The sequence below is a fragment of the Paracoccidioides lutzii genome (assembly GCF_000150705.2).
Source record: "Paracoccidioides lutzii Pb01 unplaced genomic scaffold supercont2.2, whole genome shotgun sequence".
NCBI lineage: Eukaryota > Fungi > Ascomycota > Eurotiomycetes > Onygenales > Ajellomycetaceae > Paracoccidioides > Paracoccidioides lutzii.
The window spans coordinates 603,671-615,619 of NW_015440948.1; the positions used below are offsets into that span (position 1 = coordinate 603,671).

General features: G+C 43.8%; 2 protein-coding genes across 2 annotated transcripts; one reads left to right on the forward strand and one right to left on the reverse strand.

Annotated features, from left to right (window-relative positions):
• Positions 1 to 445: 445 nt before the first annotated feature.
• Positions 446 to 7,481, reverse strand: PAAG_00825 (phosphatidylinositol 4-kinase STT4; the record flags this gene model as incomplete). The annotated part of the gene is made up of 9 exons (XM_015844149.1): positions 446 to 1,768; positions 1,859 to 2,350; positions 2,411 to 2,663; positions 2,730 to 3,101; positions 3,165 to 3,669; positions 3,729 to 4,932; positions 4,999 to 6,609; positions 6,684 to 6,879; positions 7,393 to 7,481. 9 exons carry the CDS (start codon positions 7,479 to 7,481, stop codon positions 446 to 448), a joined length of 6,045 nt encoding a protein of 2,014 aa, XP_015700930.1.
• A 311-nt stretch (positions 7,482 to 7,792) lies between these two features.
• On the forward strand, positions 7,793 to 10,201 carry PAAG_00826 (calcium/calmodulin-dependent protein kinase type IV; the record flags this gene model as incomplete). The annotated part of the gene is made up of 6 exons (XM_015844150.1): positions 7,793 to 7,834; positions 7,932 to 8,457; positions 8,550 to 9,142; positions 9,221 to 9,351; positions 9,429 to 9,445; positions 9,516 to 10,201. The coding sequence occupies 6 exons, from the start codon at positions 7,793 to 7,795 to the stop codon at positions 10,199 to 10,201; spliced, it is 1,995 nt and encodes a 664-aa protein (XP_015700931.1).
• Positions 10,202 to 11,949: the final 1,748 nt, after the last annotated feature.

Consider the following 11,949-nt stretch of genomic DNA (forward strand, 5'->3'; position numbering starts at 1 on the left):
GACGCAAATTGATGAGCATTCATTTGCCAACTCCAACCAAGTCTTTAATTTAATTTGATTTAATTTATTTTATTTTATTTCTGTTGCATTGGCATACAGTACTGTACATGTGTCAAGCTTCATCGACGATAGCACTGTAGAACAATTAACATACCGCAAGAGGAGGGAGTTGATGTCTGTTAAGAAATACAAGAAGACAATGGTCCTAAAGATATTATTTCTATGGGATTGATAAAAAGAACAGGGTTGAAGAAAACGGGTAAAAGTATTTGTCTACATTCTACAAAAATAATACAAGGTTAAGAGGAAGGTATGAAGACGACGTGTGCCATCGAAATTAACAGTCCATAGTACTCACTCCATTTGCCAATGAAAGAGAATGCCAAAGGCGGGACAGGTTGACTGCCAACCTGCAACTAATTCATCCATTTAACAATGCAAATGTCTAATAGGGTATGTTATTCGTCAGCAGCTGGAACTGATCGTAACCCTTCGTTGACATGCTCATGTAGCTCTTCTTCACCAACTCCCGCATATACTCAGCAGCCTCACGCTCTGTCTTTTCCAGCACGAATCTGTCACGGAAATTCTTCATCGTGTCAGGTTTAAAGCACGGCAGGCCACTGTCAAGCATCAGCATCACAATATGTGACAACTTGGTCGCATATGGTCTTGACGCGAGGAATGCTTTGACGACCAGCGACTCAAACCAACGGTATGACTGCGAATATGTTGGGTGGCTATTAAGAGATAGCCCACCACCACCAGCTGATGAGGAGCCACCTGAGCTGGAGGGCGGACTCTGCCCGCCCATTACAGCAATCATTTCCGACGTAAGCTTGAATGGGGCGCGTTCGAACCGGACGCCACCGGGGGCAATATCGAAGCAGAAGCCAAAGTCAATATGGATGATATGACCAGCGTCATCGATCATGATGTTTCCATTGTGACGATCCTTGAATTGTAGAAGGTATGATATGACCGAGTATGCAGCCATACTTTTGACGAAATTGCTCCTTGCCTCTTGGAAACGAGTCGACTGCTCTCCGCCATATTTGGATATGAAGTAATCATAGAGACCATTGACGGCTTCGCGACCCAGCATGTCTCGTGAGATGGAATTGGGTAACACATCAATTACACCGCACCCGGGTGCCGTGGCTGTTACCCGATAAGGGTAAACAAACGCATCTAATCCAACTGTTGTGAAAATGCTGCGGAAAGCTGCGATCATCTGTAGTGCTAACACGTCCTGGCGACAGTCATCGCCGACCTTGAAGATAGCTGACTGCCAGACTTCGTACGTCGACTCTGATTCTTCCTGACTATCTGCACTTTGCAACGCCGACTCATCAACACTTGCTTTGCGTTGTGAATCGTCTGCGATAGCTTTAGGCATTGTCACCCCGTTACCATTGCCATTCTCCTCCTTCTTTTTGGTCTTTTTGATCCGGAACGTCGCCATGTATGGGGCCTTTGCATGGCTCTGCAAAGGTTTTCCGGACTTTCGATCAATCCCAACAACTACACCGTCTGGATTGCTCGGCAGATATACTCCAACTTCTACCTGGATCTGGCGCAATTCCTCTTCGATTTTTTGCTTTTTCTCTGGCTTGCTGCGCTTTATATAAGGCCGTAACTTCCCGGAAATGCCAGTGATTTCATTGAAGAAAGAGAATTCCTTTTCGTAGAAGATTCGATCCTCTTCTGAAAAGTGGCTTATCAACTTATCTAAGAACTTGTCTAGGACAGGCTTGATAAGATCGGGCTATAAAAGGTGGATGACTGTTAGTTCAAGTCTTGCATTTATGTTTCAAGAAACAGTGGAGGAAAAAGGAAAATGGGGAGGGCACCATACAATCTGAGCATCTTCGTCCTTATAAGCATTGGCTTTCATGTTCCAGATAACTTGGTGAGCAAAATGCTGTGACAACTGCGCGGCTTCGAATATGAAACGCTCAACATAGCCCAAAGCATCGTGTCGCAAGGCCTGGACGAGCTGAGGAATGTAAAAAAAGCTAACATCCACAGAGTGGCTTTCTAAGGCCCTCATGGCATATTGAATGATAAAAGGATGGTTGTCATACGCTGGCAAGAAATACGTTGCTGCCGCAATGGGGTTTACGGGAGCCCAGTAGAGCAGATACTTGAGTTGGAAGGACACATCAGGGGGTAGTTCAGGGCCAATCAGTATCTCCAGGCTATCGGGATCATCGATAACCTTTTCGGGGAAATTAAGTAATAGCCAGCGCACGTCACTTTTGAGCTTTGGGAATGGAAACCGCGCGGCAAGTTGCATTGCCAATCCGTGGTTTTCAGCCCATGCCAACCGCATCAGGGAAGAAATAATCTGCGAACTATGTGAGAAATATGTTTCCCTCAAAGCGGGCTTCTTACAGGTGGAACATACCTCGGGGTCGATTTTATTCCCTGAGCCTGAAATGTAGTGCCTCTTCTCATGCTCCAGTGGGGAAAGCCATACCCGTAGACGATATCGCTCGTTTTCAACTAATATTCGAACTAATTCTTGTTTGGCTTGAAGAGATCTTCTAGTATTCGATGCATCCGTGGCTATCCGCGCTGTACTTTCTAGAAGGGATTCAATGTCCTTAAGCACCTTATCCTCAGCCTTTATTTGCAGCCTGTTTCCTCCGAGGGACCACCTAAAAATCCAAGTGTCAAAATTAAGTTCCAGTTAATATTTCACAGGTGAATAGAGAAGAGCTCACCGAGGTGGATGGCTGAACCATGTCAAAGCTGCAGAAAGAATTTGATCCTTCAACTTCCATAGAGCAACTTTCGTTTGAGACGTGCAATATCGAAGGACCTTCAAACCAAACAAAACAACGTGGAAATGGATTTCTCTAGCAAGCGGGTGGGCGTTTGTACTCTGAAGGCCCACTAGAGTGGCGCTTACCAGACGACTAAATATACGTTCGATATGAACACTACCTTGTCTGGTCGCATTAAAATGGCTTTCAAAAAATTGCAAGGTGCGGAAGTGGGGGGATATGATATTTTGCGCTTTGTTCTGCCGTTTCAGGATAATAGATTTGTCCGATGGAGAGAATTCCGTTTTCAACATAAACGGATCAACGTATCTCAAAGAGCAGAATTGTCAGCTGAGGGATATTTGAGTTGAAAGAGGCCAGGTTGTCACTCACTGAAAATCCGGGTTGAATATCCCCATCTTCTTGTGGATTGTTCGTTCCCATGCTTGCGCAACCTCTGTCAGAATTCTTGGTTCTGTGTGCGGATTTTCATGGATCACGCCCAACCAGAGCGAAATGCCCATTTTGATCGACTCCCTTGTAAACATCAGGAATGGGATATTGACAAGGTGTGATACAATAGAGGTTTGTGCTCCGCTGGAGCTACAAATCAATGCAGCAGCTCTTCGAAGTAGGTTCCGACAAAAATCTAACGGGATCTTTTGGCCCTGATAAATTCGAGATTCTAACTCGAGGAGCAATGTTTCGTTTTTTTTGACGGTGTTTACATAGTTTGGGGATGTTAGGTCGACCTTGGAAACTTGGTCGTTAGGATGTTCTCGTTCCTTGTGGTTTAATGGCGGAGCTTCGGAATAGCGATACTCCTGGCGAGTTGTATACTGGGCAATGAAATCGGACGCCACATTGACAATCGAATTGTTATTAGAATCAATGGAGCCTAGAAAGAAGAATCAGTATAGGCTACATGGTGAATATGGGAGTGAGGCCTTTATCTACCTAATCTTTGGTCGCTGGAGGGAATGGAAGAACCCAATTCCAAAGCGAAGGATCGCCCCATAGAGATATGTCCATAGGCACCGTCGTCTTCGTAGTCCGAAAGATAGGTCTGAAGCAATCCCTTAACATCCAGCGGAGCAATATTCATAACCGTTGATACCCATGTTCGTGCGAGTTGATAAAACGTAGTGAAAGTACGTTTCCTAAATTCGTAATTGTCCGATAATTCAATCTTTACGACGCCTCTTGCGGACGTGAAGGTAGACTTCCACTCGAACTCATCTAATTCCTCATCCAAACAAGACGACCACATAACGGTTAACAAATCCAAGAGAACAAAAAGCGATTTCTTCTCGCAGAGCGAAGAGGGACAGTGGCCTATGATCTTGTTGGCATTGGTTGCCGCAACCTGTTGTACTTTATCAATTCGATGGCAGCAGGCGATAAAGGTATCTGCTAGTTGACCGGAAATGTACGGGGCCGAAAACTTCGTTAAACGCCCTGAGAGAGATTTCTCAAGGTAAATAGAGACGATTTTGTCCGCGATGGCGTTCATGCAACTGCCCACATCCGTGCTATTAAGGGCAGGGTCAAGGAAATAGGTAAGGATTTTGGTGCAGTCGCCAGATGCCGCCCGAAGACTCTCGATCAGCAGGGTCGCGTTCAAAAAGATCGTCTTGGGATAACTCAACCGTCTGATATCAGATTCCGAATTTGGGAGCTCAGTGGAAAGTATCTTGCGCTGATCCGCGGTGTGTTGTTGAGTTGCTCCACGTCTCAGCACAGTGTTTAATTCAATATCGCTCTCCAATAACTCAACACGGTTTTCTGCTACCAGCGGCGGGGAGTGAACTGCAAGTATGCGGAGCTCCTGGTAATATTGCTGGGCAATTTCTGAACGGAGGGAAATGCCATGGACTGCAATATTAAACCACACATCACGGAGCAAGGAGGGTATATCATGTTCGCTGGTACCGCTGGGGAGCTCCCAGTTATATTTATGTTTTGAGAACAGCATCGCAAGAGGTTTAACTAAGGGAATAATTTCTTCTGCAGAGAACTCTACTTCCTTCTGGCGATCCTTCTTCCTGTCAGTTACATCGCCTTTATTGACGATACTTTCAATAAGATGTAGTAGGTATATCCGGTAGTGGTGAGAATATTGATTCAAATTCTCCGCTAGATGATTTCTTGCTTTGTGGACCTACAATGGAAAATTAGCTTGCATACTGGGGGTTAACACAAATGAGGGATGGCAAAAATTACGTACGGCATCAATAATGAAAGTATTATTTTGCAGAAGGGCTTCGCTGTAGAAACGGGAATAAAACTTGAGAAGCAATTGGAACTCTGGTTCATCACTATGAAGAGCAAGAGCCGCTGTTTCCTCGATGATGCAGGCATTGACCACGGCATTGATTTTCCCGATCTTTTGCAACAACATCGATTGCGCCAATGCCACAATCTTACTATCGTTGCAGCTTGTAGCGATGGTAACTATAGCGTGCACCACGTTTCGGTACGTTGTTGAAGTTTCAGCATCTTCATTGAAGTTAAGAGATATCATGCTACCGTCCGAGGTTTGAGGGTACGGCAGCACCAAGCTTCGAGGATTAGTGACGATGCCGTCTGTCATAAGTTGGTACGTTTTCTCTGCTGTTGGACCAGAACTCAGGACGTTCCCCAAGGAATACAAGGTGCCAATGACTGTGTCCTGTGAAAGAAGGCGGAGGGTATTTGCTAAGCAGCGGGCGGCGACCACAACCGTCCCGCCATTTTGACCGTTGTGCACGATAAATTTGAGAAAACATCGGGTTGTATTCAGAGCCATCGGAGAAAAAAGCTTAGCTAGGACAGTTATTGATTTTAGAACCACTACAGCTAGCTCCTCATCAGCCATCTGGTCGGGGTTCAACAACGTGTCCTCCAGCCAGGAAAAAAGGAGATCAGCATCAGTCGAGTCCTCATCAATAATGACGCAATTCAGGAAGCTAACTAAGGCAAAGGATTTCGCGGAGAAGGCTAGCCGTTGTTGCCATGCGGAGCCAAGTTGTAGATAATCAGCTCCATCCTCAAGTTGATGAATCTGTTCGGCGATTATTTCCGCTAGTGGTTGCACGAGGACGAGTTGGTCGGCCTGGTTCGGCTTTGTAACCTCCGGACTACTAATATATTCATCCAGAAGGTCTATTTCAGAAATAGTTCGACCATCAGCACGAGCGGGCGAGGTAGAAGCTCTGATAAACCGCATGAATGCCTGTTGCAGAAGCATTGCGCCAAGTGGGCGCCCTCTTGACGCATAGCGTCGAGCATATCGTCGCCAGTCGAGCAGAACACGGTCTGGTAATTCTGAGTTACGGAGAGTCGATGAAACGGTTTCAACTGTTATCAAAAACTGTTCAGAAAGTATCGAGCGCAACTGGCGAATGATCTCAAGTCGTTCTGCGGGCGTCCAAAAGCTGGCATATACGGATGCCGCATCCAAAAATCCCACAAGAGACACAGTGATTGATGCCACCTCCACGAAAGTCTGAGAGTCTCCTAGTTCCCGTTCATCATTCATGCGGTTTCGCAAAGCGGGCAGGGATTCAGTACCGTGGAGGCAATTATCGAGGTATGAGACGACGCTCTGGATTATCTCGCTCTGGTAACACGGAAACCTAGACCCCAGTGATAATAAGGCAACACTAAGGTTGTATGTCAACGCTTCCCATGGAGACGGTTTAATGTGATGAAGAAACGGGGATGGATGAAGCGGGAGGAGGTGCGAATGGGGGAGATATCCGGCGAGTTGGGTGACCAAATTTGTAGCTTGATCCAGGGATGACGGCTTGGAGGCTGATTTACAAAGTGCTAGCAGAACGTCCAGTTCCCGAATAGTCTATTATAAAGGTTAAGATATTTCCATATACGACATACGACCCAGAGGTGCGCAGTAGAGGGGTGGTTACATACGAGCGGAGTGGACGAGAGAGGAGGTTGAGTTTTGGACACTCCATCGAGAAACCCGCCTGAGGACGACGGTGGACGACAGCAAGCCTTTCCTAGGCGATCAACGTCCGATATGCCCCCGCTATTGTTCTCCGGATATCTTGAGGCTAACTGGGCAAGCTTGTCGAAGGCAGCACGCCGCAGATTGGAAGGCGGAGACCTGTGGTTAGCAGCGTAAACATGTTAGACAGTTTGGTTCGCGGTGGATGGACAGGAAAGCCATACATGATTCAAAGAGCTGCCTACTGCAGAGCCCGCAGAAATCTATGAGGAGGAACAGCTAAAGCATTGGATTGTGTTCTGCGGATGAAAAATATTAGGCAAGAAAAGGGTAAAAATATTCAGTAGTAAGTTGAATGATGAGGTTAAATAAACCAAGGAGAGTAAATCAATGACGAAACCCGCGGTGATTTACGTGGTACATACCAGGTACGGCTATTGTCAGATAAAATGCATAGGGAACAAGGTATCCAGTCGGTACCCTCCGTACTGAACAGCTAACAGTTTAACCATTTCTAAAGAATAGTTTACCTTATATAAAATTGTTAAACTTTCAACGAGATTACATAAATATCTATAAATGTATTTCGAATTCATGTACTCCGTATGCATCTCTATTTGGTAAGTATATACAGAGTACTCAGTTGTAACTAAGGCTGTTAAATCTGCGAACCTTTGAGATCCCCAGAAACTAGAATACAAGAACTGATCATATCGACTGGCGTTTGGACCAGCTGCAGCATTTAAAGACTCCACACCCATTTTTTAGCCCCAGAGTTGACAGAGCCTCCAGATTTATTAGCCGTTTAAGCACATTGCAGACACTTCCAGACGGGCTGAACTGCGGCCTGGCGACGAACACTATTCTTTTCCCCTCAATTTCATGCAGATTTTGACAGATTTGGCAGCAATTCAGTAATCATCTCACCTGTCCTCTAAAAATTCACCCCACCCTTGAAGTTGACGTTCCATTTATTTTTGTTGAGTCTTTTTTGCTTTGCGGCCTGTGTTTGACTCCGTACCTTGAACCCATCCGAGTTTCCAAATATAGGTATCCAAACCATAACACCAACATGCCCCCAAGCAAAGAGAAAAGTCATTTGAAACGAGGACGGGTAAGATAAGTGCCTATGTATAATTCCTTCTCTGTGACAATTCAGTTTGCCTTATGATACCTGACGTCTCCGCGTTGTTTTTGGTTTGTTATTTTAGCCCAGCGCAGGTAACCAAACTGCTCAAGATTCTAAAAAACCTCGACGCTCTCAACGGATTTCCTCTCTCTCACAAACAGCCGCCACAAAAAGAGGGTATCAGGCTTCCCCGCTCATACATCAGGAGTCCACGGCTACGGAGATACAACAAAAACAGCAGACTATCACACCGCCAGAAGGGCATCCAAGCCAATTCCGTCACCACACTCCTGCTGCTGAGCTCCCCTTTTCAAGCCAACCTAATGATACACAAGCCCTCTCCCAATTTGTGTACCCTCCTAGAGCATTTGCGGATGAAGTGGAAGATGAGACCGCAGAAGGCGTCTGGGGCTATCTCATTCCTCTCGACTCCAGGTTTGGAGACCCATTGGTCTTGAAAAAGCGAGATGCCTTGGCCTCACCTGCCATTAGGGCGGAGAAAAGCAGAAAAGGAGGATCTTCGAGATCAAAACGAGGAAATCCTGCATCAGGGACACCTGCCCAAGAGCATACAAGTGGATATCTCATCGGGCGTCATTCAGAGTGCGGTATGTTCTCTCAAAACGGTTCCAGACCAGAACGGAGTAACTGGAAGCACCATTCGACTGACTTCTTTTGTTTTACCTTCGCTACTGTAAAGATTTTGTTCTTGATATATGCACTATATCTAACCGACATGCTCTAATATATAATGAAAAGAAACGAGGTGATTCTGTGGCCATTTTGGAAGATCTGTCCAGCAACGGGACATTTATAAACGAGGCTATCGTGGGCCGCAATAAACGCCGTGAATTGGAAGATGGCGACGAAATAAACCTGGTGGATGACGCGCGATTCGTCTTCCGCTACCCCAAAACAAGAGACGCTAACAAATTTCGACAGCAATATCGCATCCTGCAGCAGCTGGGAAAAGGCCATTTTGCCACGGTCTATCTGTGCGTTGAAAGGTCGACTGGCGAAAAGTATGCAGTGAAGCGATTCGAAAAGCGACCGGGAGACTCACAAAGAGCCGACAACGACGGACTGCAGCAAGAAATTGCAGTATTAATGAGTGTCAATCATCCAAATGTGCTCTGTCTGAAAGATACATTCGATGAAAGTGATGGCGTTTACTTGGTCCTTGAACTTGCTCCGGAGGGCGAACTATTCAATTGGATCGTTGCACATAATAAACTTACAGAAAGAGAAGCTCGAAAGGTCTTCCTTCAACTTTTTAAAGGACTCAAATATCTCGTATGATATATTCTCTGATTCCTGTTCCAATTAATTCTCCTCTATAATTAGTTCTGTATCCCTAACTCTTGCGCGCAGCACGAACGGAACATTGTTCATCGGGACATTAAGCCGGAGAATATCCTCTTGGTGGATGAGCATCTGAATGTGAAACTAGCTGATTTTGGCCTTGCGAAGATAATAGGTGACGATTCGTTCACCACCACTTTGTAAGTTGCCAGGTTTTTAGATATTGTTCTTGTGGATGAAAAGGATATAAGAATGCTAATACTACCATTTCTCTTAGATGTGGTACACCAAGTTGTGAGTCTTGAATACGTCTTTGCCAAACTGTTGAAAATATACATTTTTGAGCGACTAACTGTGATCGCAGACGTTGCCCCTGAAATTCTCGAAGAAAACCCCAGACATCGGAAATATAGCCGGGCTGTCGACATTTGGTCTCTTGGCGTGGTTCTCTACATCTGCCTCTGCGGGTTTCCTCCCTTCTCGGACGAACTCTACACCTGTGAAAACCCATACACCTTAGCCGAGCAAATTAAACTGGGCAAATTCGATTACCCGTCTCCCTACTGGGACTCCGTAGAAGACCCAGCATTGGACCTTATCGACAGGATGCTTACAGTGGAGCCGGACAAGCGACTCACCATCGACGAGTGCCTGGAACACCCCTGGCTAACGGGCAGGGGTAAATATCTCAGCATAACCGACAGCACGGACGGTCTAACAGGCGCAATGGGCAAGCTCGACTTCTCCAAGCGTAAAATGGCTCGCGAGCGGACGTTGATAAGCAGCATCAACGAACTACCATCGAGCCAGGTTATTTTCGGTGATAACACAACTGGCACTAGTGGGCGTAGACAGGTGAGGGTATTTGACCGTAACGAAGCTAGCAGACGGATGCACAATCATATGCCAAAAGGAGCGAAGGTGAGACAGGAGCCTGGACCTGCGGCCAATCGGGGTGCGGCCAACTTCATCCATTTGGGTGGGCGGGGTGATCCAACATTGTACAGTGATGATTTTGATGAGCGGTATACCCGGGGCCGACGGAGATGAACGTGGTCTCACTGACGGAGGGAGATGTGTGTCTTTCCTTTTTGTGAGTCTTCTGCACTTGATTCCTCTGCTTTGAGCAGCTATCTACGTATTTGAGATTTCTTTTTTTGTTCTGTGCGGATGTGAGAATATTATGGCTACCTACCCGTGTGTACGGTAGGTTAGCTTTTGCTATGTGTTTCTTCTTGGTTACTCCTGAAGGGAGCTCCTATTTTATTTTCTATATTCATTCCTTTTACACCGCCCAGGCAGTGATACTGCTTAATTTTGGATTGGAGGATTTGCTATTCTTTTTGATTTGACTTCTTGGATTCACTCTTTAATACAACGGCTGTAGAAAAAAAAAAGGTGGAGGGGACACATACAATGGTACCCCAGATATATACTACTATTCTTCATCCCATTTTCATCCCCTTAGTTCAACATCGATGTTCTATTGTTATCTCTGTTGAAATTTTATTCCCTTCAATTCCTCAAACAAAATTATACGATAGTACAATACGATACAATACTCGGTACTTCGCATTTAGACCCCGGACTTTTGCAAGTCTTTTAACATAATTCCCAGGCAAGCGGCGCACCAAATCCAATTTACATAGAGTATTTGATTTAATTATACTTATCAATAAAAATAATAAAGATTTCATTAAACACTTAACTAAGCTAGGATTAGGACATCTTGTATGTTCAATAGTTTCACAGTTACTACACCTCTGTGGAGTGTGCAATCATGATTGCAAAACTGAAGATTCAGCTTCATACAGTTAATCATACGTTCAACAAATAAATTAAAAGACATAGTCAAACTTTGAGCTTCTTCGCTTTTAAGATCTTTTTTACGTTAAATTATTGATTTTTTATATCATATATATTTTTACTTCTTCTTTTAAAGCAAATATATTTTAATATTACTTTTATATAATTGAAGCGATAATCATCATATACTCATAAGTTTTAAAAATCTAATCAAATTGCCTTTAAAAATCTTAGAGATATTTGTATAATTTTATTGAAGAAAAATTTTTATCATATTTATTTATATTTATAGCTAAGAAAAAAATTTTAAAATTTAAAATAATTAAAATAATTAAAGCTATTGAATCAACTTTCTCAGAAAGTACATATATAGAGTTGAATATTGAGCTTCTAAATAATTTAATTAGAATTAAATAAGTTATATTAGCTATTTTAAAGTCATTTTAATTATTTTGAAATATAACAACATTATTTATTACTGTAGAATATACTTTTAAAAGTATATTTTTTGATTAATATTAAATTTAAATCATATTTACTATTTAATTAAATTTATTATTATAAAATATTTAAAATACTCATATTTATTGTAGAGGATTAAGCTCTAAGAACTAGAGGCTAGTCCTTCTATATAACAAGGATGAATTGCTTGAGAAAGGGAAGAAAAGAATGAGATGAGAACATGAGCTTAAGCAAGCTCACATAGCATGATCATGTGTGCATGTGCAAATGATGGCTAGGCTGAGTCAGCCAGCCAGAGTGAATCTAGGGGTTTAGCCCCTTATAATACCTCTCTTCTCCCTCTTTGTTGCAGGCCTTTACAACTATTTAAAGTCCTCTTTACATCTAATTTTGCCTGCTGAGAGGCCTCTCAAGTGTTCAAAGCCTTCACTTCTTGTAGGAGACTCATATTATTTCATGTAGACTCAGCTCAACCTACTTATTTAACAAGGTATTACTTTTTCCTCTGGTAGGTTTGTTCATTTCAAATT